The following is a 25,955-nucleotide window of genomic DNA, read 5'->3' as shown; positions in this document are numbered from 1 at the left end:
TCTTCCTCGCTTAGTTGTATTTTTTCTGGAGCTTTGAAGCGTTCTGTCATTTGGGCCTTTTTTTTTTTTTTGGTCTTGGCGCATCTGTTACTTAAAGGGGCGGAGCCTTAGGTGTTCACCAGGACGGGGTAAGCTGGTTGCTGCGCTGTACGTGGGGGAGGGGCTGAGAGGGAGCAATGGCGCCCGCTCCACTCTCCACCATATTTCAGTCCACTCCCTCCACTACCCACAATCAAACTGGGCCCCTCTGGTGCTGGTTCCCAAGTGGGTGGGCTTGTGCACGCTCCAGGCCCCTGTGGGTCTCTCCAACGACCTCTCCTGTGAGGCTGGGAGTCTCTCCTGCTGCCGCCCCAACCCTCACGGGCGCTTTCACTCAGAGGTTTGAGGCTTTATTTCCCCCGCGCTGGAGCCCTGGGTTACGCGGTCTGCTTCGCTCCCCCGCCGTTTGTCCGGTTTATCTGTGCGCGAATGTGGGGCCGCAGGGTCTGCTAGTGGTCAGACTGCCTGCCCCTTTTGTCGCCAGTCTCCATCCCGCCATGGCCACACGAGTCCTCTCCGCCCTGGCTGCCCGTCTCCACCCCTCCTACCGGTCTGGAGGTATGTTTCTTTTTTATCTACTTGGTGTCGGACTTCCTTGCCGTTGGATTTTCTGTCAGTTCTGGTTGTGCGAGGAGGCGCAGTGTGTCTACCTATGCCGCCATCTTGGTTCCAGTCTCAAGATCACTTTTTATACCTAATCAACTAACAAATATTCTCTAAAATAGTGCTCAATATTAGTAAAATGTAATATAATAACTATATTTACATAATATGGTAAAAATACAAATTGGAAAAATTCTTTAAAGCAATGGGCATAAAAATGCTTATACTTGTGATGCAAAAATATCACTGAAATTTTTCCAAAAGAAAAGCCTCACAGAGACAAAAATGTATGGGCATATAAAAATACGTGCAATATTATTACCTACAAATGTTAAAAATAAAAATTTTTAAATAACCTAAATGACCAATAATTGAAAAATTGCTTGGTAAACTATGGTAACTCTATCAAAAGCAAGAGTTAGCAGTTATTCAAATTATAGTTACAGAAAAATTTATGGCAGCTGTTAAATGAAAAAGGTAAATAAAAACAAAGTACAATTTTTAATCTATTAAATTAGCAAAATATTTAGAAAATAATGCCTGAAGTTGATGAGAATATAGTAAAATAAGAAATATTGCTAGGGCTAGCATAGATTTTTAGAAATCATTTAGCAAAGGCTATCAAGAGTGATAAAATATTTAATAAAATTAATTTTAGAATTAAAATCTGTAATAGTTATTAAATAACTTAATGACACAATAACATATTTACAACAGATGCCCTTTTCCTGTCTGCCCAAGGCCCTTTCCTAGGATAATACCTTCATTATCTTCTAAAGCCCATGTAATTTGGTTGGAGCTGACCTGACCCACAACTGTGGGCCCATGACACAGGCTTAGTCAAGGTATTTCACCCCTCTGGCTACAGTAATTGATTGGTTCAGGGACAGACACAAGACACTAGCGAAATCAAAACATCTTTTTCAAGACTTCCGTCAGGATTACAAACTATAAAAAGTTAGTAATGCCCATCTTTACCACCAGGTGGCAAAAGTCAGCCAGTAGGAAGCAAAGAATAATATTGGTAAACGAGACAAATCCCTGAAGACGTAAACTAATCATTGATACAGCCCTCGTGGAAGCTCGATTTATCCTGCACTACCCAGCAAAATTAACAAAATGTTTCTCAGTTGTGCTTCTGCCCTTGTACCAATAGTTCTGACTAACAATTAATTTGACATATCATCACTTTGGGGACTCTATCCTAAGAAAATAGTCTTATATGTAGGAAAAACCATATGCATCTGGGAAAACTATCTACATCAAACTATGCAATGTATTTTTAAGAGAGAAAAAAATTATAAACAACCTAATATCCAACAACAGGGTAAGGATAAATGAACTATAGTATAGCCACTTGATGGCCCATTAAAAACAATGTTAAAAAAATTACATTAAAACACAAATAATTCATTTTTAGTAAATATTTATTGAATACTATGTGCCAAGTACTATGGGCAACTAGCACTTTTCCATGTAAGTAACAAAATACAATGTAAAATTGTATACCGTGATTACAAATGCTTAAAGTAAATTTTAAAAATTACAAAGAAATGATCCAAAATGCTATTAACAATGGTTAAGCTAGGGCATAAAATTACAGGTTTTCTCTTTTATTTTCAATTTTTTTAAAAACATGGCTCACTTTCCTCATTGCCTTTTTCTTTAATTTTATGTTTTTAGATTTTATGTATTTATTTTTAGAAAGAGGGGAAGGGGGGAGAAAGAGAGGGAGAGAAACATCACACTGATCCACTGCCTGTCCCACACCCCAGCTGGGGACCTGGCCCACAACCCAGGCACGTGCCCTGATGGGAATCAAACCTGTGACCTTCATGGTTACTGGCCTCACACACCCACTTCAGCTGATTCTGGAGGTTGATGGTCTACCCCTCTGAATAACTCTGGTGCCCCCAAAGTGTTCTATATGCCCCACATTTTAAATTTTAGACCATCATATAATCTGCAAATTGGGTAAATCTCAAGGAGCTGGGTTCCCTCCCACCCCCTTACGGTGTTACGATGAAACGAGCAGACCAGCCCAACTGCAAAGTCTGGAGAGGAAATCCAGGTGTCCTGGTGGAAAGGGAAACCTTTCATTTTGGCATTTTTGGCTGCAATAGTCCTCTAATTCTAAAATCCACTTCTTTCCTCAATTGCTAATGGAAGCTGTGAAGGAAATTAATGTTGAACCTAATATATACTTCCGAAAACATTTTTTTTCTTTCCTGAAACAGAAAGTCTACTTGTTGGAGTACCAAAAACAAAGAAATAATGGCCGTGACCATTTTCTGTCCTCTAACCAGATCTCAAAGCAGGTTATTTTTTGGTCTGGTCACCTCTCCTGGTTAAACACTTCTCAAAGTATTGAATAGTTTAAAATTGGAAACAAAAGATCATGTGGTAACAGAATAAAGCCATTGCAATATTTATTAAAAGTATTTTAAAAGATGGAGAAATGTTTATGGTTCAATAAATATAAAAAGCTACAAAATGAATATATGGAGTATACCGTATTTTTCGGACTATAAGACACACCAGACCAGAAGACGTACCTAGGTTTTAGAGGAGGAAAATAGAAAAAAAAAACAAAACCCACTCCACCACCACCACCCCCAGCCCCAGCAAGCCAAGTAGGCTACATTCAGACTATAAGATGCACCCCCATTTTCCTCCCAAATTGGGGGATGCATTTTATAATCTGAAAAATACGGTAATTTTAATCTTAATGTTTAATTTTATATACATATGCAACTATAAAGAAACACACCAAATGTTAACAGTGCCTATCTCTGTGTGGTAGTAATATCATACAATGATCATTTTCTTTTGTATTTTTCTCCTTATTTTTCTATAATAAGCATGCAATCATAAAAATATTTTAAAAGCAAAATGTAAAATGATGTACACTATAATTGAAATTAGATAGAACTATGTCTCATATGGACACAGACAAAAGGAAATATCAAAATAGTTATACTAGGGTGTAGGATTTTTACAGTTGAGACGTAAATGGCTTATTGCCAAAAGGCCTTAGTTTATAGGGTGAATTAAACGAGGGAAATGGTCTAGGCCTCAGTTTTGAATGCAAATGTCAGGTACGCACTCATAAATCTAAGCCTGCGCTCAGAAAAGTGGTGTGAAGTGGACATACAAACGTAGGAGCCTTCAGCATACAGAGGCTTATATGCTAAAATATATACTAACCAGATTGTCAGTTTAGTGATTGGTTCAGGGCTAGACACAATTCACAGATTTACTAACTTGTAATAGAGGGTATTCTTTTCTTATACCTGGAAGGTTCCCAGTCTTTATCTAGGTGAACTATCCACTCCCCAGTATCAAATACCTGAAAAATCAGACTTGTGATAAGAAACAGCTTCAACATGAAATCGGAACAAAGGGTGACAAATATTTTGAGATATTTTTCCAGAAAGTTTAATGGACTATCACTTCCTCATAAAACAATCCATGTCTCTAGTTCCTGCCATCAGATGCATTTCTCCCTAAATAAAACAGACAGTACCAACTTCAGACTCTGGGGCTTTCCTTTACTATGTTGTGGGATGACAAGCACCCCCCCACACACACACCTGTTCATATAATCTCCTCCTAGACAAACCATGAGACATCAATTAGATTCTAGTCTCCTAAATTACACTTTCATCCCAATCTGTTTTCCTTGTATTTACACCCAGATTATCTGGTTGAAGTCTTGAGTGCTCCCACCTCTTCAGTCACAATTTATAGGCAATCACCTAGTATGTTTCTATCTATGGCTAATCCTATACTCTGTATGGGGGATTTATCATCATTAGTTTCATTTTTCAGAAGACAGAATTCAGAATTCTCTGAATTCTTGGGAGGTTCTCCTTCTGTCTGGAGAACTGGAGAATTGGTTGGTGTCAGAACAGAAACAGAACATTTCCATTAATCACAGAAAGTTCTATTTGGACAGTATCGTGAGAGAGGAAAGAAAATCTATCTTAGATCTGAATACTGGGAAAGGAATTTCACCTCAGTAGTACACAATTCTGGGAATAGAAGTCTGACAAAAATAACTCAGATTAGTATACCTTTCTGAACCAAAATGTTAAAATCTGGAGACCCGAGTTATTTCACAGCTCAGTCCTTTCAGGGTGGGACTTAATAATCTTCCCCTTTAAAAGCAGAGGATCTAAAATACACTGTAGGAAAGTTAACTGCTCAAGTTATCCAATAAACCTATAGCCATAGCCAGGATTCGAACTCATAGTTTCCACCTAATTATCTGGCTCCCTGAGCTCTCCTTCCATGGCTGGTCCCACTCAGCACAGCTGGCAAAGTGACAGATGCACTTGTAAGCTGGCAGCCACAATCAGAGGCACCATCTGACAGGGCATGCACACAAGTGAGCTGACTGACTGCTGGAAGGCGGTAGGCCTTTAATCCCCACAGAGTCCCCAAATTGTCACATAAATGCTCAAGTAAGGACAGGACTTTCAGATTCTGGCAGCTATGGAAAGTACACTAAAAAAATCTGTCTTCAGACCAAAAGAGGTGTATGCCCTATAGGCCCCGGCATGAGTTTCAACCTCATTAAATCCCAGTCAACATAAAATGAGAAACTTCACTACAGATGGCTGACCGCTAGCTTGGAGACTGCTGGTGAGCCATTTATAATGCCAACGTGCAATCTGCAGCATAGTAGCTCTAAGGCCAGAGCATCGCTTTATTATCCCAAGTCCAGCTGTTAGACTTTTTTTTAAAAAATTTTGTTTTAAAAATAGCAGAAAGTGTAAATCCTTCTCCCACATACATCTCTCCCTAAGCAAGTCAAACTCCCCAGAGGTAACTATTGTTAACAATTCGTTGGATATTCTTCCACACTCTCCTAAACATACAGGGGGTGGGCAAAAGTAGGCTTACAGTTGTGAGTGCATGAAACCGAGTTTATTCATTTGTATTAAAACTGTAAACCCACTATCGCCCACCCCTGTAGGCAATGATTTCTAAAATATACTGGCACATGTACACATGCATTAAAGGGGAGGGTGGTCATGCTATACAGACTCTTACGCAATATGCTTTTTCGTTTTATTATCTTGGACATCTTTCCACTTCAGTACATTGAGATCTACCTTGTCTCATGGATTCTGAGAAGCACGTCCCACATACACACTTTAACATCTCTGAAATTAGAATGTTTCTTCTAATTAATAGTGTTGTACAACTGTCATCAGCCAGGTATCAGTGTGGTAGAACTGTAGGAAAACTTTCCATTGACCCTTTCTGGTAAAAGGAGGACAGCATCGGCATCCAAGGATCTTAGAACAGTTATCATTCATTTGCATTGTCCTCTGCATAGATGTATGTAATTTATTTAATGCTACATCACAAACTAAATTCTCTGAAGAACTGCTAAATTAAAGGGTAAGTATATTAAAATGTAAATAGGTATTGCCAAAACATGTAACAATTTATGCTTCCGATAATAAGCAAAACTCTTGCTGGAAATACCCATTTCCACTACTGGGTATTAATAGCAACCTTTCAAATATTCACTAATCTCAAAGACCTTAACAGTGTTTTAAATCACTTTTAAAAAATATTTTAAGATAATTTCAGATTCACCTATAGTTGAAAGAAATATTAGAGAGACCCTGTGTTCCCTTTACCCAGTTTCCTCCAAAGGTAACATTTTGTAAAACCAGAGAACACTATCACAACCAGAACATTTGTATTAATACATGATATAATAAAAAATAAATATTTGGGCCCTGGCTGTTGTGGCTCAGTGGATTGAGCGCTGGCCTGTGAACCCAAAGGCTGCTGGTTCAATTCCCAGTCAGAGCACACGCCTGGGTTGTCGGCCAGGCCCCCAATTGGGAGCCTGCAAGAGCAACCAATCGATGTTTCTCTCACACATTTCTCTCTCACATCCATATTTCTTTTCCTCTCTTTCTCCCTCCCTTCCCCTCTCTCTAAAAATAAATAAATAAAATCTTTTTTTTAAAAAAAGGAAAGAAATAACTATTTGGTCTTCGTTCCTGGTACAGGGCTCCTAAACTCTTGGAATTTCCTAAGTGATAGGAATGTCTTGTTATATGACAAGCCCTCTCAACCTTATCCAAGTTTATGCTACAAAGTGACCGTTGGTAAGCCCCTAGAGAACTTCGAGATGGAGGATGGTAAGCTTGAGAGGAACCAATCATGCGATTAGAAGGTTATAACTTTCAGCCTTATTCCCTGACTTCCAAGGAGAAAGGAGGGGCCAGAGATTGAGTTAAATCACCAAGGTCAATGATTTAATCAATTGTGCCTACGTGATGGAGCCTCCATAAAAACCCCCTAAACAACGAGGCCTGGAGAGCTCCCAAGTCGTCGGATACATCCTCGTGCCGCCAGGGTGACACACCTCAACTCCACTTGGGACCAGTTTAGACTTCACCCTTTATATCTCCTCATTTGGTTGTTCACTTGTGCCCTTTATAATAAATTTTACTAGTAAGCACAGCATTGTCTAGAGTTTTTTTGCGTTGTTCTAGCAAATTACTGAAACTTGGGAGGGTGGTATGGAAACCTTTAAATTTGTAGCCAAGTCAGACAGATGTGTGGGTAACCTTGGGGACTCGATACTTGCAACTGGTGTCCGCAGTCTTGTGTGACTAAGCCCTCAAACCTGTGGAGCCTGACGCCACCTTAAGGTAGTGTCAGAATTGAACTGTAGGATACATAGTTGGTATCAAAGAATCAGAGAATTGGAGAACCGGCTGTTGATTCCAAATGCCACATTTTGGGATGGCAACAGAAAGAAATGAAGAACTGATGCAAGCTACAAAATGGATAAACCCTGCATGCTAAGTAAAGAAGACAATAACCAAAGACCACATGTGCAAGTATATAAACACAGAAAGCAGCCCAGGCTGGTGTGGCTCAGTGGGTTGAGCGCCGGCCTACAAACCAAAGGGTCGCTGGTTCAATTCCCGGTCAGGGTACATGTCTGGGTTCCTGGTCAGTGCGGGGTGTGCGAGAGGCAACCACACATTGATGTTTCCCTTCCTCTCTTTCTTTCTCCCTTCCCTCTGTCTAAAAATAAATAAAATCTTTTTAAAAAATACCTTTAACAAGAAAAGGGAAAAAAAAGAAAGCAGACTGCTGGTTGCCTAAAGTTGGTGAGGAAAGAGGGATGGTAATAGAAAATGTGGGGTGACTATTAATAGGTACAGAATTTATTTTGGGGGGAATGACAAAAATGTTCTCAAATTAGACTGTAGAGATGGTTGCAAAACTCTGTGAACACACTAAAAACCAGTGAATTATATACTTTGGGTAAAATATATGGTATGTGTCATATCTCATTAAACTGTTTTTAAAAAGAATGTTACATAAATGGGATAGTAAAGTGTACAATCTTTGGGATTAACTTTTTTTCACTCACCGTTAATTCTCTGGAGATTGATCCAGATTGTGTGCATATCAGTACTTCATTTTTATTCCTTTCCATTTCTGAGTAGTATTCCATTGTATGGATGTACTTTTGTTTTATTTTGTAAATCAATACGGAGAATGAGCACCTTTCAAGATATTTATTGATCAACTGCCATTTTTTCCTCCTGTGAAATCCTTTCATATCCTTGGTCCCTTTTCCTACCTCACCCTTTTTTTTTTTTTACAAGGTCTTTATCACAGTACTACAAATTCATTGTCTCAACTTTGCTTCTGATAATTTTTGCAAGAAAGTTTTTGATTTTTGTGCAAATATTATTTTATTTTCTTCTAATAACATCCTTATGGTTGCATTTCCCCATTAAATCTTTAATTTATTTTAGTACAAGAAATTACGAAGGGAGTGTGATGCTAAAAATCGGGAGGCCTGGGTTCTAGTCCTGGGTGTGCATCACTGAGCTAAATCACTCCGAGCAGACTACCAGCCTGTAAAACTTGCCTTTTCTACTTACCACAATTGTTTTGAGAAACAAATAAGATTATAGCCATGAAAGAGATTCTCCAAAAATGTTTAACAAATGCCTATCAATATATGAAGAAAGTTTAAAGCATTATATATAATATATATATATATATATTTTTAAATATATTTATTGATTATGCTATTACAGTTGTCCCATTCCCCCCCCTCACTCCACTCCATCCTGCACACCCGCTCCCTCCCACATTCCCCCCCTATAGTTCATGTCCATGGGTCATACTTATAAGTTCTTTGGCTTCTACATTTCCTACACTATTCTTACCCTCCCCCTGTCTATTTTCCACCTATCATCTATGCTACTTATTCTCTGTACCTTTCCCCCCTCTCTCCCCCTCCCACTCCCCTATTGATAACCCTCCATGTGATCTCCATCTCTATGGTTCTGTTCCTGTTCTAGTTGTTTGCCTAGTTTGCTCTTGTTTTTGTTTTAGGTGTGGTCGTTAATAACTGTGAGTTTGCTGTCATTTTTACTGTTCATATTTTTGATCTTCTTTTTCTTAGGTAACTCCCTTTAACATTTCATATAATAAGGGCTTGGTGATGATGAACTTCTTTAACTTGACCTTATCTGAGAAGCACTTTATCTTCCCTTCCATTCTAAATGATAGCTTTGCTGGATACAGTAATCTTGGATGTAGGTCCTTGCGTTTAATCTTGGGTAATGTAATTATGATGTATAACATATATATTTGTGTTAGTTATAATACTACTATTTCCTTTCCATGTGCCATAACTAAAAAACTCACAATGTTAGCCTGAGAGAGTAAGTAGCTTGCTTTCCCCCAAATCCTAAGACCAAAGGGGTCATGTGACTTGCCTAGGGTCACACGTGAAATCTGGGGAAGAGCTGGTTCCAGAAGCAAGCCCAAGCAGCTATACCCCAAACCTCCCTCCATGTCAGAGAACACCATTCTTCTGATTGAAGACCTGCTAAAAATTACCTGTCATCACTTGTCTGTATTCACATCTCTAAACAAAAACAAAACTACTGCCTAAAAACATAGAGACTAATTAGGATGTGGTGGTGGAATGGGAAGGCTGAATTGCACATTATAGGTTCCCACCTTGCTTCCGACAGCCTGGAATTTTGATAAAGGCTCCATAGTCTGTCACCATAGCAACCTATAAAGACAAAAAAGAAAAAATATAAAAGAATCAATGTCATACACATGAGATTCTCTTCTGTAGCATTTAACCTAATCCCCCTGAATTTCTACTTGATATTTGACTGCCTTTCTGTCTGCTGCCAAACTGCCTAACATTGATATTTTGTCAAAGTTTTTCTATTCTTTTTAAAATTGAGACTAACAGGCATGTGTGAACCCATTAAAAACATTGGTGAGAGTGGACTATTGTCAGATGGTATGAGAGAACCTAGGAATGCCCAAATACAACACGTACTGAAATCTTCGAGGAAGTTTATGAACAAAGGAACAAACAGCAGAAAATCAGGTAATAAAGCTACACTTCACCCTAGCTGGGATTGAGGCCTCCAGTCCCAACACAGAGAACTTTAACAATTTGGGATAGATCATGTAAGACATCCCTTTCTCCTAAACTTCAAGTCAAAGCCTGCTCTAGTTCACTTCTAACCAGAGTCTGAGTTTTATCAAGGCAGAGAAAAAGTCAACACACAGACATCTCACAGACACTGAAAAGATATAATCGCTCAGAGAGTTGTCCTCAAGCCTTGTGCAGAGCTGATCTAAGATGAAGGGGCAGAGGTCTGATCAGTCTGTATGTACTGTGTAATACGTAATATTACATATGAAAGGCCCAGATCCCTTGCCAGATACATTGTTACTCCAGACTCTCTCTCCCCTCCCCTCTTTCCTCTAGACTACTCCCTTCACCAGTGGATTGGGATTCAAGTTGTCACTACATACTGTATTTATCCTAAATACATTATTATTTTTGAAAACTATTCAATACAATCTTATACACATACATTTTACTATTGTCAGTGACTTAAATAGTTGTTCACTGTTACAGTTCAGCACAACTACAAGGGAATAGAGTAACACAATCCCTGCTGGACTGCTTTGCACTAATACAAGAGGGGACCCCCAAAAACGTAATTTATTTATAAAAAGTTGTGCATTTATTCTTACATGTTTAAACTTCAGTCAACTTCAAAGTACTCTCCAAATGACGCAATACACCTATCAAGATATTTCTTCCATTGCTCAAAACAGCTTTTTTAAAAAAGATTTTATTTATTTATTTTTAGAGAGGGGAAAGGAGGAAGAAAGAGAGGGAAACATCAATGCATGGTTGCCTCTCATGCATCCCCTATTAGGGACCTGGCCTGCAACACAGGCATGTGCCCTGACTGGGATTGAACTGGTGACCCTTTGGTTCACAGGCCAACACTCAGTCCACTGAGCCACACCAGCCAGGGAACCAAAACAACTTTTGAACTCATCAATTCTGATGCCTTTTAGTGCTTCTGCCATTTTTTTTTTCACCTCTTCCACATCGGCAAAACATTTCCTTTTGAGGACTCTGTGTGTGTGTGTGTGTGTGTGTGTGTGTGTGTGTGTGTGTGTGTGTGTGTGTGTGTGAGGAGGGAGTTGGTCAGGGCTAGATCAGGTGAATAGGGAAGGTGGGGCATGGGGGTCATGCCGTTTTTGGTCAAAAACACTCAGCACGGTATGGGTGGGTATGCTCGTTAAGTCACCATAATGAAAGACTTTGGGCAAACACAATGAAAGTCTTAAAAAAAAATTTTACCAAAAGCTGAACACAACCTCTCACAATACCACCAGCTGGCACACTGATACCAATGAGTTCCTGGAATACTCACCTAGGGGGAAGCCTGTACTACAAGGGGCCCACCCTCCAGAAAATAATTCTGTTTTTTTTTGGGGGGGGGGTCCTCCTTGTATATATTGAATACTTACTATATGCAAAACACTATTCAAAGTGCTTTACAAAATCCCCATGACACCATATATGTTGGTACTAATATATTATATTCATCTGATAGATGACAAAACTGATGCAAGGAGAGACTAAGTAACCTGACCGATGTTCAAAGCTAGTAGTAACAGTGCCGGGATCTGAACCCAGGGGAGTCTTAGCTCACTACAGCTGCTCATTGGTTGTCTTTAATTATAAAATTCCAGCAGCCAAAAGCAACGTGACAGTGGATATATTCTCTGCTCCTAGCAACAATCTGAGGAAGCAGAGATGGTAGGTTCCCACGCTGCAGATGAGGTGGAACAGTGTAGGTGTACAAAGAGCACAGGCTTCCGAGTGAAAGATGTGGCTTCTAATCCCACCTCTCCCACTTCCTACCTGTGGGATCTTGAGCACAAGTCGCCTTTCAGGGCCTAAGTGCCCACTGTACTCATTTTGCTGCTGCAGATAACAAATGATGTGCATGAAGCACGGGCCCTGGCATCTGGCACCCAATGTACATTCAACAAATTTTAGCCTTTTAATAATTTACAGTCCAAGACAATGAAGCACAGGAAGGTGGAAAGGCACACCGCTAACTCAGATACAAGGCAGGCACAGATTCTAGGTCCCTTGAGTCCTAGTCCAGTGCCTCCTATGTTACCAAATATCATCACTACTCACTTCAAAGTTAGGATAAAAATAGATTAAAATTTTCCATTCTCCTCATTGTTAATGGGGACATTGGGACAGAGCTCTTGAAGCAAATCTCCAAAATAGAGCATTTACAATGGGTTAAGAACCAAAACCTTGAAACCTCTGTTTTAGACTGACGAACATGCTATGCTGGGGTAGGGACCAGAGAGCCACCACGCCCCCCCTCCCCCGCCAAAAGAGAACAGTACAATCAGGCAGACACTAACATACATTTATTTATTTATTTACTTATTTATTTTATTTGTATTGACTTTAGAGAGGAAGGAGAGAAAGAAAGAAAAAGGGAGAGAAACATCGATTTTTTATTCTACTTATTTATGAATTCATCAGTTGCTTCTTGTATGTGCCCTAACCCGGGACTGAACCCGCAACCTTGGCGTATCAGGACGATGCTCTAACCAAATGCGCTACCTGACCAGGGCCAGATACCAGCAATTAAAATCAAAGCAAGGTGGAACCGTAGGAAGGACCTTAGAGATTAGCTGGTCCAATCCTGTCATTTTTCAAATGAGAAAAGTGAAGATCAGAGATATGAAGTGCTTACCCAAGTTCACAAAGCCATTTGTGTTCCCTGTAAGATAGGACCATTTGGATAAAAAAGACGATTTTAATTAAAAATATGTATTTACTTTTAGAGAGAGGGGATGGGAGGGGGAAAGAGAAGGAGAGAAACATCAATGTGAGAGAGAAATAATGACCAGTTGCCTCTCATACCCCGACTGGGACCAAACACACAACCAGGCATGTGCCTTGACCAGAATCAAACAAGTGACCTTTTGCTTTTATGGGACAACACCCAACCAACTGAGCCACAACAGTCAGAGCCGATTTTAATTTTTAATTACAATAAAAGCAAATCCCTTCTTTCTGAACCAACCACAGGTACTTTGGCTTTTGCTCCAGGGTTCTAAAAAGAGGGCTAAGATGTCTCATACTGCGTAACAACATTATTAAAGCATAACTATCTAACGAACTTAAAAATAGCATCTGGAAGTAGGGGCCCAAATCACCTTGCTGTTGTAAATTAAGACAACCTCATTTTCGAATCCTCAAGCTCCAGTGTCACATTTTGATCTTTTCAGGAAGTATTATGACAGACCTTCATTTGGCCTCTCCCAAAAGGAAAGGTTAATGGGGTCCAGAACAGACGCACTCAACGGTTCAGTTAGGAAAAGGCAGTCTTGCCTCTATCCAGCACCAGGTGTTTCCATCACTGTGTCTCCTAAGGTGCAGACAGAGTTGAAATTAACAGAATGGCACCTGCCATAGATGATTACAAAGTCTGCCCTGGTGTCCCCAGAATAATTAGTTAAATAGCTCAGGGGGAAAAAATCAGTAATTATCACAACTAGACTCCAGGCTTGGATAAAATGAACTTACCATCTTCAGATTAGAGGTTGTTATCGGCCTTGAAACTAGTTATCTCCACAATGTAAATGAGGAACATGAGGCTCAGAAGCATAAGTTACTTGTGCAAAGTCACAACGTTAGCAAGTAGCATGGCTAGGCAGGGAACAGAAGTATTTGGACTTCCAGTTCAATGTGTTTCCACTTCCCAACACCAATGTCCTCTCAGCATGTCTTTGGCTATGGCTAGGCTAAGCCAAATCCCGATTCCCACTGCTATGCTTGTGTCCCCTACCATGCTTAATGGACAGGAGAAGGGTGAATACGGGCTTCTCAGCTATTCGGTCACTGGGCCCCTCTGCCCTCCTGGGCCTGCTAAGGACAAGAACTGCTAGCATAAGGGCGGCACCACCAGTGTCTTCAGTGACAATGGGACCTAGGAGACTTAGGATCAATTTAAATCAAACATTTACTGAGCACCTATATGCAAGATCCTATGCCAAGTACTTTGAAATAAAAACAACTTTAAAAAAAGAGATGCCCAGACTATTTTAACATGAATTTGAAGTAGTTGCCAAGATACATGAGGCAACCATGGCCTCTGCTCTCCAATAACTCACAGGCTGGTGGAGGAGATACACACACACAAGTAAAACAATACATGACAGACTGTAATTAATGCCATAACAGAGGTACAAACAAGTGACCGTGAACAACCAGATTTACCGTCTAACTGCCTTCTATACTTCAATTCAGTCAAGAATTCTCTTATGGGCCTTTCAGTCCTCCGTGCATTTATGTACAGATAACAACCCCAGCTACAGGGTAGCAGAAAGCAGACTTGGAGAGAGAACTTCAGAAACCCAGCTTTGCCACTCATTAACCATTTGGACATTACTTAACTGCTGAGAAGAGTTTCCTTACCAATAAAAAGGGGCTAACAACTTCTTAGGAGAGAGAATGACAGAACGTGTGAAAGTGCTGATTTACATTAGGCTTACAAAATTTCTTTTTGGATTTTAATGTAACCAGGTCTTCTTTGTGAATATTAGAGACTCATTAAATGTTTGCTGGATGAATATTTTGAAAAAGTTTATTTTCAATTTATCATGAAATTTCTCTGTCCCTAATTCCAGTAATTCTAAACCATCATTTTTCAAAATGTGCTCCTGAAATACTAAGCTGGAACCATGAAGTTCTCTCTGGACACTTGTCTGGCCTATCCATCCTGATAGTAAAATGTAAAGCCCACACTAATACAAGGCCCATCTCAGATACAAAAAAGCAGTAGGTCAGGAGCCACTTCACCATAAATCCGAGTCAGTCTGTAGAGGCAGAGAACTGTCTTTTGTGTAACACCTGACAAGTCAGGACTTTCTGATTGGAAAACTCCATTTCATCTCCAACACTGCCACTTCCTTTTCCTGAGCCCTGGTACCTTGACCTTTCGGGACACTATAGGCCTTAAAGGACAAAGGCTCTAAGAGCAGAGTTGTTTGCTATTTGTTAGAATTTATCACCCTTTGTATCAGGACTGTTACACTACAAGTTGGGACCAACTTAACAGAAGTCAAGAGCCAACTGGCAGTTACAACGTGGGCCTTCAAAGGCCTCACATTATTAGGAGGCGAAAAATTGTCAACCACAAAGCAAGCATAAATGCCATAAAAATGATATGGTTAAAATACTACAGTTACTCATTAAGACACTGAAAACAATTTTTTGGCTTTACGTTTGCTTCAAGAGAAGAGAGAGAGAGTGATAACGTTAATGTATTCCTACCTTGTCTCAGGCATTGTGTTTTTATAGATGACAGCTTATTTAAGCTTCGTGGCAATCCCATGGAAGTAGTTCTCTCAATTTAATAAATAAGAAAGCTGATGCCCAGGCTGGTGTGGCTCAGGAGATTGAGTGCTGGCCTGAGAACCAAAGGGTCGCCAGTTCAATTCCCAGTCTAGGGCACATGCCTGGGTTGTGGGCCAGGTCCCCAGTAGGGGGCACGCAAAAACCAACCACACATTGATGTTTCTCTCCCTCTCTTTCTCCTTCCCTTTCCCTCTCTATAAATAAATAAATAAAATCAGCTCTGGCTGGTGTAACTCAGTGGATTGAGCGCAGGCCTGAGAACCAAAGAGTCACTGGTTTGATTCCCAGTCAGGGCACATGCCTAGCTTGTGGGCCAGGTCCCCAGTAGGGGTCAAGTGAGAGGCAACCACACATAAATGTTTCTCTCTTTCTCTCCCCCTCCCTCTCTTCCCTTCTCTCCAAAAATAAATAAATAAATTCTAAAAAGAAAAAAGAAAGCTAAGGCTCAAATGATCGAGTGACAGTGTGAAGGATCACACAGTAAGTAAATAGCTAGGACTGGAGTCTAGGTTTTGTCTTATTCAAAAGCCTTTACTCTAAAAACAAATACAACGCTTTGTCCCTCAAAGTCTGATCATTTACCCAGTCATCAAGAAATACTGAGAACCTACTACTTTCTACCCACCTACCTGGGGTTAAGCTAGACAACACTAAACAAAACAGACAGGGAGGGCTCTGCCTTCATGGAGCTAGCTTAGTGTCATGTGAGGAAAAAAGACATGTTAAACAAGTACGCAAATAAACGCAGGATAAATCCATTTACTTAGGTAAGAAAAAAGAAATTCTTGAGATGACATTACATCTAAGACCTAAGCATAGTGGGAAGTGTGGTTAGAAGGAAAAGTATGTGCAAGTCCCGAGAAGGAAGCGAGCTTAGAATGTTCAGAGCTGTGAGGAGGACAGAGTGGCTGGGAACAAGTACAGCAGGACAGAACAACACTGTCAGATGAGGCAGAGGCTAAGTTATATAGGGTCATAAAAACAAGTCTGGGTGCATTCGAGGGTAATCAGGAGAAAAGCCGTGAGAAGGCAGCACTGTCCAAACCCGTTTTTAAAGCGTTATTCTGGCTATGATGTAAAGAACAGATTGGAGAGGGCCTACGATAGAAGTAGAGTTCCCAGTAGTGGCCAGGGAAGAGATGGAGAGCCTGAACAGTGTGCCACAACAAAGAAATATACAGGCCAGATATATATCTGGGAGGTGGAAATGATAGGACTTGCTAATGGGCTACAGAGGGAGGGAAAATCAAGATCAAATCTAGAGAAAAAAAAAATAAATAAAGGACGATGTCCAGATTTCTAGTGTGGGCACCTGAATCATTTAAAACATAAATCAGAGATGCTGTGAGGTATCCAAATGAAGATATCAAGTATGCAGCTAGAAGTCTGGAGCTTAGAAGGGGTACAGGGGATAGCCAGATGCTCCACTACCTGTTCCTGTTTAAATTGTAATGCTCACGATATTCTCAAGTGGACAGGAGCTCCAAACCCAGCGGCTGTTCACCCTCAATCTATGCTTAACAAAAAAAGGTAAGTTTTCAAAGACAAAAGAATATACCTCTCCTTGGAAGATAGTGTAGAGAGCAGGCAAGTTCTCCATGGTCTCGGGTCTTCCTGAATTCATCCTTAATGTTCTATGGCTCCTCCATAGCTCTTCTGCTAAAGCTAGTTCAAGTGTCCTGTCACAGAGAAACAAGCCAGACGACAATGTGAGAGACGTCTGCACCAAGGCAGAAAAGTGCAGGCAATCCAGTCCGCAGAATAATTAATACAGGTTTAACACCATGTGCTTTCACCAAAATGTCTCTTGTCTATTCCATTATGGGGAGTTTTGGAAACCTCGATCTTATTTCTGTTCAATTTGATACTTACCCAAGGGCACTAATCTACTGTTGTCTCGTGTTTTAATTGCTATTGTTGGTATTCTTTTGCCAAAGGAAGGTTTGTGGCGGAGGGCGGTATAAGTGGATCTTTAGAAAGGAAAACAGTCGTCATAAGAGCTAACATTTATCAAGCACTGACTCAGTCCAGGCACTCATTTAATTCTCAAAAGCAGCAAGATATAGGCTCTATTACTGTCATGTTACGTAGATGAGAAAATCAAGGCTTCCAGAGGTCGAATTACTACGCCTATGTCCAAAAGCCAGAGAATGGTAGAGTCAAACTCCAGCGGACACCAGACCAAGCTTTTAACTCCTGTGCCAAGTAGGTGTTAAATCTGAAGTGACTTCAGAGAGAAAGAATAGCTTACTTTTCTCCTGATAAAAGTAAAAATACACGTGCTCATTTTATAAGGTCAGATAGCACATTAATAATGAAGAAAATAATTTATAATTCAATTTTGTTTATATCCTTTTATACTTTTTTATATACAGTGGGTTTTTTAATGGAATAATGAAATCATTAATCATTTACAGCCATTTTCTTAATATATTTTAACAATTCTTACATACAAATATACACACATGTGTTTTTTTTAATGCCTACATACTAACCCATTGTTAGAGATACCAAATTCATGTACCTATTTATGGATCGTGTTAAAACACAGATACAACTCCGAGGTGGCACCTGAGACTACATTTCTAACAAGCTCCTGAGTGATACTTGTATGCTGCCTTGGGAACAAGTCTTCCTGCTTCGGAGTTGCATGGGCCTTCCTTACAGGTGCTCTTGCCCAGCGCCCTGGTTTTAAACAGAGAGGAAATTCGCAATCTAGCGGCTCTCAACCATGTCCCTTTACTCTGCGGGATAGGTCACTGCCACGTGAAGATACGTCTAACGATACTGTCCTCAGTTCTCTTTTTTCCTCCCAATTACACTTGGCACCATTTAGACTTGAAACTATTTTCCTTAAGTTTTCATAAGCAAATACTTTCTTCTCTCCTCAACCCCAACTGCCACCCCTCACTTTCAGATGATGACTTAGGGTCCTATTTTCGAACTCTTCCTGATTTACAATCACCATCCACCAACTAAACTGTCTTGCTTGCAACAGAAATGAAAGAAAATCCTGTCAGCCTTCCAAATCCTGGTTCTAGTATTACCCAACGCCCAGGAACATCCCTGTCCTTGAGTTCCGTAAGACAACCTTGTATCCTTATCATAAACTTGCCCTTTCTGGGTCAAGTCAGCCAGAGGGGTGTGTTATTACTCTACTAACAGTGCACAGACAGAATGCAAGCAGACTTGTCAGCTCTTAAGAAACAGCTGATAAGCAGGTTAAATCCAAGTGTCGTAGCTTGGTTGAATCCTTCCTTCCTTTTCCCAGCTATGCAGTCTCACTAGTCCTTCCCTTCCCTCTGCCCAGCATCTCTCGCATCACATCCTAGAACAGAAGTCATTAATCTGAGGTCAAGGGTTCTATCAAAAAACCTTCTGCCCTGACAGGTGTAACTCAGTTGACTGAGTGCGGGCTGCAAACCAAAGGGTCGCTGGTTTGATTCCCAGTCGGGGCACATGCCTGGGTTGTGGGCCAGTCCCCAGTGGGGGCCATGTGAGAGGCAACACACAATGATATTTCTCTCCCTCACTTTCTCCCTCCCTTCCCATCTCTCTAAAAATAAATAAATAAAGTCTTTTTTAAAAATTAAAAATAAAAATATAGTATTTTTTTAAAAAAACCCTTCATTATCCTTCCAACTCTTGGAGCATTAGTGAGGTACAGGATCCACAGAGACATCAGCAGGTAGGATCTCTAAATGAGCTCAAATCCACGTATCTTCGCCTCACCTGCTCCGCCCACAGAAAGGTTGTGGAAAGAACAACAAAAGTGGAAACAGTCTCAAGCTGTTTCTTGCTTATTTCTGCTGGGATATGAATATAAGCCGTTAAGTTTAAAGCTCTCTTGTTTGCTCCTTCTGTAGAACAGTAGCCTGAGAAACCCTATGCAATTCTTTAAGAAGGAAACCAGCAGCATTTTTGAGGGAAACCCTGAAATGTAACAATATATGTTTACAATTCAGGAAAGTAGAGGGTTGCCATTTTTTAAAATGGGATTAAAATTTTTTTTTCAGACTACGTTCTGTAGCATTAGGATTCTATGGTGGTTATTCAGAAGCTCCTTAGGGAATTCAAGTTTATTTTTAAGAAGTCAATTTTGAAATATCTAAGGGCCATAGGGCTCAAGAAAGCCAAAGTAGTAGGGCTCTAGGCCAACCACCCAGAAGAGAGTCTCTACATCAAAGGTGCAAGGAGCAGAATCTCAAAGAAACCAGAATTGGGGGAGGTCTCCCACTCAAAGCATTTGGAAAGACGGGTAGCTCAGTTGATTAGAGTATCATCCCGATACACCAAGGTTGTGGATTCAATCCCTCCCTAGTCAGGGCACATACAAGAATCAACCAGTGAGTGCCTGAATAAGTGGAACGACATGAATCGATGTTTTTTTCTCTCTCTCAAGTCAATCAATTAATAAGTAAGTAAATAAATAAATAGAATTTAAAGGGGTAAAAAAGAAAATTAGGCAGAGGTCGATTACTGCCGGTTCACACTTGCCCTCCCAGCCTTGGGTGGGCAAGGAGTAGAGGTTACAGGAGGAGGAGCTATTTTTAGCAGTGTATCCTGCTTTGATCCAGCTTACCTATTAAACTTCTATGTAAGCTTTTATTTGGGGGGAAATAAAGTTATTCTGCTTTCAAAAGGTTTATAACAGCCCTGACCAGTGTGGCTCAGTGGGTTGGGAGACATCCCATGAAGTGGAAGGTCGCTGGTTCAATTCCTGGTCAGGGCACATGTCTGGGATGTGGGTTCGGTCCCTGGTTGGGGCATGTGTGGGAGGCAACTAATTGAAGTCTCTCTCCCTTTTTCCCTCACTTCCCCTCTCTAAAAATAAATAAATAAAATCTTTTTTGAAAAAAAGGTTTATAAAACACTGAAATATAGTCCAGTCAGAATGGATGATATCTACAGACTTAAAAAAGCAAGTAAATTGACAAGGAATGAGATACACCACTTGGTGTTGCCTTGCAATAGTTCCGGAAACAGAAAATCTTCCTTACACACTTCATTTTACTTCAATGCTTTAAACTATAATATGTAGGAAAGCAGTAAGGACCCAATTACTGGGCATTCCCTTCCCAAACCCAGGGGCAGAGCAAGGAAAGAATAATGTAGGAAGAGGAGCAATAGCAGGGGAATGGTGGCCGAGAGTAAAGCCAAAGCCTATGTCGGGTGAGGAGAAAATCTGCAAAGAAGAGCAACCCAGCGTGGGGAGGAATGGGGTGATGAGGCCATCCGTACATCGGGCAGTCTGGGACAGGGAATCAGTGACCAAGCACGGAGAAGCAGACCCTGAGCAAGGCAATGTTAATTTTCTGATTTTGGTGGTTACATTGTGGTTATACAGAAGAATGTCCCAGTTTGTAGGAAACAGAAGTATTTAGGGGTGATAGGTCAACAACTGAACTCTCAAATGATTCATAAAAAAATCTTATTTGCACTGTACTTCCAAAATTTTGTGATTGTTTCAAAGTTTTTTGTAATGTGCATGCAATTGGAAGAAAAATAACTACATCCTGTCTTGTCCTTCCTCTTCTCAAGCAAAGAGAAGTTCATAGAATAATATTAAATTGATAAGATACTTCACAGCCCCCTTGGAACCTCATTTCATGTGCACACTTACTGATCTGGCCAAGATCTTTGTTGTTGTTTTAAGTTTGTTTGGATTTAGATTTGTTATTGTTACTTAACAGTACTAATTGGATAGAACCCTGAGCATTAAAAGGGATTTTAATCCATCTTTAACCTATGGACATGAATTGAGAAGAGATAAGTTGATAAGTAAAAATACTGGGATATGAGCAGAGACAGAATGCCTACAGAGCCTGCATTCTCAACCACTATTCTACACTGCCTCAAAAAGAATTCACACTCCACACCTAAACTTTGTAGCGTATAGTTCTCATGGAGGAGGCAACAATGAGCCAGGGCTGGATGCATTCATCCAAACTTATATCCAGGACCACTTCTTATTTGGTTTTGTGTTCCCCATGCCTGGTAAACAGTAGGTACCCAAAGTTTTCTTAAACGAGTGAGCAGAGCCTTACTATGTGCCAAACCAAGGTAGAGAAAGAAGGAAGAAAGCATTCTGGTCTAAAGAATGCAGAAGAAGCCACTGAGTTTCAACAATACACTGGATAGATCAGAAGATGGGAGACGTTCAAAAGCCAAACTAGTGGTCCAACCTTCCTCCTTCCCGCCCAATTTCTAAGAGTGATTATCTTAGAGCGATGCTACTTCTTCCCTGAACTCTCGTCATGGACCTGTTAGAAAATGGTCAAAATTGCAGGAAAGAGAATAGTAAAAAGTTTTTTAAAAACACGCACACCCACGCGCTCACACACACAAAATGGACTCAAACTATGAATACTGAAAGGAATTATGGAGCTCATTCAGCCCATTACTCCTATTTAACTGAAAATAAACCAACAGAGATCAAGTAACTTGATAAAGGCTGCTCACAGTCAGCCATGCTGGTACTAGACCCCAAGACCAATACTTAACTCTACCACTCCACACTGTTCTTTCCGTCAATAATCCTGAAAGTCCCTTCCAAGTCCCTAATAATAATTACTAATTTCTGAGTACTTCCTATTTGCCATGTCTTAACCTAAAAGCTTTACTTGTCTTAACTAATTTAATTCCCTTTTTGACCACCCTACAAAACAGGCAATTTTTGTTCCCATTTTACAGATGAAAAAACCAAGACACAGAGAGGCTAAGTAACTTGCTAAAAATCACAAAAACTATGAATGACGCAGATGAAATTAAAATCCTATTTACAAACATTTTTTTCCCTTTTTAAAGATTTTATTTATTTACTTTTTGAGAGAGGGGAAGGGAGGGAGAAAGAGAGGGAGATAAACAGTATATGCGAGAGACACATAGATCTGTTGCCTCTAGCATGCCCCCAAATGGGGACCTGGCCCCCATCCCAGGCATGTGCCCTGACTGGGAACTGAACCAGAGACCTTTCAGTTGGCAGGCTGGTGCTCAGTCCACGGAGCCACACCTACCAGGGCTTCTCCTTTTTAGATTATGAAAATCTTCTGAGCATGCCCTTATCTTGCACATCAGCATATCCTTCCAATCTCCAGTGCCTAGCACAGTGGAAAGCACATATAAATTTAAAACTGTCCACTCAAATACTGAAGTACTTAATTTTACCCTGTTTTAAATTGTTAGTTTAAATTCATCACTTCAGCACATTTATTGATGTTTATATATATCCGGCCCTGTGCTAGCACTTCATAAATCTCCTTTCAATCCTTAAAACAAGCCTACAAAGTAGATGTCCCTGCATTACAAGAATGAATTTACTGGTCCAAAATCTTAGGCTAGTCCAAGGGCCATTTACACTTAGCACTAAATCGCCCTTTTCGACACAGTCCCTGTCCTCAGAGACTTCCTAGTCTGGCAGGGATAACGCAGTATGATCACAGCTAAAATAGTGACTAGGTTCAAAATACTAGGAGAATAAAAAAGAGAAGAAGGGCCTGGGAGAAGCAGGGAAGTTCGAGAGGTGACGACTTTTTATTAAGAATCAAGGAAAGGCCCTGACTGGCCCTACCTGGGACTGCGGGTTCAGTCCCTGGTAGGGCATGTGGGAGGCAACCGATGGATACTTCTCTCTCACATGGATGTTTTTCTTCCTCTCTCTCTCCCTCCATATCCCTCTCTCTAAAAATAAGTAAGTAAAACCTTTAAAAACAATGAAAATCCTGTAGCAGAGAATACTGTCCTTTGACCTTATTAGAACACTTACCTGCTGTCTATTTTCTTCCAATCGGCCCTCTCCTTTTTCTTCACTTTCCTCACTATCCAGATCAGATTCCGCCGTCTATTATTCAAACACCAGTGACCTTGACCTCCCTTTAATTCTGTCTGTACAGTTCATCTATTCACCACAACCCTTACTCTGGTGCAGACGTTAGAACCCACTCTAGCTGTATTCTAATGTCTGAAAGCTGAAAGGTAAAGCCGAAAGGGACTTACTGCCAGTTGCTACGCAGCTTACAGAATTACACGAGCTATAGGAACAGGCTCTGGGAGGACTTTCAGGAACAACGCCTAATCCACACACAAAAAAGTCTTTGCCACAATCAAGAAAGTCGCTAAAACTAGAACGCTGCTGGCTAAAGAAACTCGCTGCTTCTGCTACGATACTCTCGCCCTTCTCTGCACACTTCACTCAGTTCCACATTCAATTCCCTTCTTAGGCGTCGAGGAGTCCCAGAGATCATTTTCAGTGTCCCAGAATTTTCAGTAAGAGAAAGCACACCAGAGATGGGAATGTGTGTTAAGCAAACCACATCCACAGTCCTCGCCATACATGGACGCATTTTCTCCAAGACTTCACAAAATAGCCTGATACTGCTGGGGGAAGAAAAATCATGACCTCCAACTTCAAATGGGCTCTTAATTCTGCAATATCTACATTTCTCTGGTGAACTACTCCCCCACACTCTGATTTCCAAATCTTCTGCCATCTTCTCAAATCTCTGACCTCCTCTCAGTCTTATTTCCACCTTATCCTTTACAGAGAAACCAAAAGTCACGAGGAAAGAACTCATTTTACCAATTCCAAACACGCAAACAACCTACACCTACTGCTTTCATTTCTATCTTCCTGTCTGTTAAATGGAGACGTTGTCCATCTTCCCCAGGCTGCTCCCTCTAACCACCCTTTGGATCCCATCCGCTCCCAAGTACTCAATTTCTTCATCACCCTCTCAACTGGATCCGTGGTGACCCCTCCTCTCCTTTACCTTCCACCCTCCCCTCTCCTTTACAAGTTCCAGGCCCATTTCCTGGCTCCTGAGACAGCATTCCTCTGATCTCGCTCTCCAGCTCTTTCTTCGCTCTCCTGTAGGCTCATGCTCCTGTTCTTGGTCATTCCTTGTTAGAACTAATCAAGGTCCTGACTTTGGTGATCTTACTCACATTTATGGTTCAACTACCACCAAATACAAATTACTCCCGAATTTATATTTCAAAAATATATATATTTTTCCCAGTTCCAACACCATATTTCAAACTGCCTTCTTGATGTCAAGATGACCTGCCCCTTCCCATGAGCCCCCCAAAACGACCCCATTGTCATAAGCCAGAAACCTAGGAGTTACACTGAAGTCCTCTCTTTTCACTCCTTGACTCCAATCCATCACCAAATGCTATTGATTTTACCTCCTATAAATCTCTGGAATCTGTCCAACTCTCTGCAGCACCACCAATACCTCAGTCCTCGCTGCCAACAGCTCTCACCTAAGTGCATCCATCTCTCCGTTTATTCACATTACTGAGTCCCTGAGGGATCTAGCCCTCTCCCCCACCACACCACCCACTCCCCATCAAAAATAAACCAAAAACAAACAAACAAAAGACACCTCATCAGTCTTCTAACAAAAGCTACAAAGTCCTGTAAGGTCTGACCTCGGCCTGCCTTCGGTTTCATCTTGTACCATACTCCTCCTCATTCTCTGCGTACTGGCCTCTGGGCTTTTTAGCCATTTTCCTGCCATTGTCACGGCGCCTCTGCACACGTTGTTCTATACGGAATGGTCGGCCTCTCTTCATCTACCTAATGGGAAGTCTCCATTCAGGCGTCTTTCCTCGGATAAGTCTTCCTGCTTATTTCAGGCACTTATAACCTCAGGTGACTCTACTAGGTCACACTTATTTTATATTTCTTAGTGAGATACTTTGTTTAACATGTTTTCTCCACCAGACTCAACCCCCTGAGGTCAGGGACCATGTTTGGCTCACAATGTATCTTTCAAGCTTTGCACAATAAACAACAGTTGGACCACTAAGAAGGCGGCCTAGTTCACGGTATGAGTGCAAATTTCTCAACCAGGCTGCTCTGGAGAGGCAGGAGCCAGATATTTCCTTCATTTTACAGGGGCACAGGGCAGGCCTAATAAAAGCCTTGCAGAAACAAGGGTCCTTCTCAGACAGGACCCTAGTGAAGGCTGGGAGATGGGCCTTTTCTCCCTGGGGGCGCCTGGCACACGGCTGGACACGGTAGGCGCTCCATGAAGTCGACCGTCGAGGGCCCCAGGAAACCACAGAGACCTCAAAGCTCTGCTCCAGCCTTGAAAGGGAACCCAGGGTACCGCATACCCGAGCTGGGACATCTGGGCCCACCTCCAGCCCTTGCAATCAAAACTTGAGCTGAGAAGGGCCAGGCTCACCCTACACAACCGAAGGACCGCCCCCAGATTCCGCAGCCGCCGCCCCCGACCTCCCCGACACTTACCAGGCGTCAGGTCCAGGTCTCCCCGCCGCAGCATTGCGCGAAACGCCAAAACCCAGTCAGCGCGCTCCCACCCACAAGACACAGCGTGCTCAGGCGGGCCTCCAGCTCGATCCACCAATCCTGGAGCCGTACTCTCGTGACATCAGAAAGAGCTGACCAGTAACAGGAGACCGTCCAGGGGGCGTTGCAAGGGGAGTATTGGAAGCTGATTGGTTTCTCCAAGCCGGAAGTTCTAGGGGAAGGACTAAGTCGGAA

The 25,955-nt window shown here is 41.3% G+C and overlaps 1 protein-coding gene across 1 annotated transcript in view; it reads right to left on the bottom strand.

Moving 5' to 3' along the window:
* The window catches only part of ZCCHC17 (zinc finger CCHC-type containing 17), a 50,746-nt gene extending 24,957 nt beyond the window's left edge, over positions 1–25,789 (bottom strand). Inside the window, exons 1-3 of the mRNA XM_024554491.3 lie at positions 25,701–25,789; positions 17,001–17,121; positions 9,676–9,733 (exon numbers count right to left, since the gene is read on the bottom strand). Coding sequence (XP_024410259.2) covers positions 9,676–9,733; positions 17,001–17,066 — 124 coding nt within the window. The 5' untranslated portion in view covers positions 17,067–17,121; positions 25,701–25,789. The remainder of the gene's footprint in view (positions 1–9,675; positions 9,734–17,000; positions 17,122–25,700) is intronic.
* Positions 25,790–25,955: the final 166 nt, after the last annotated feature.

Source organism: Desmodus rotundus, chromosome 3, assembly GCF_022682495.2.
Source record: "Desmodus rotundus isolate HL8 chromosome 3, HLdesRot8A.1, whole genome shotgun sequence".
In the NCBI taxonomy this organism is placed as follows: Eukaryota; Metazoa; Chordata; class Mammalia; order Chiroptera; family Phyllostomidae; genus Desmodus; species Desmodus rotundus.
Note: the sequence above shows the minus strand (reverse complement) of the source record. Positions and strands in the feature narration are given on the sequence as shown.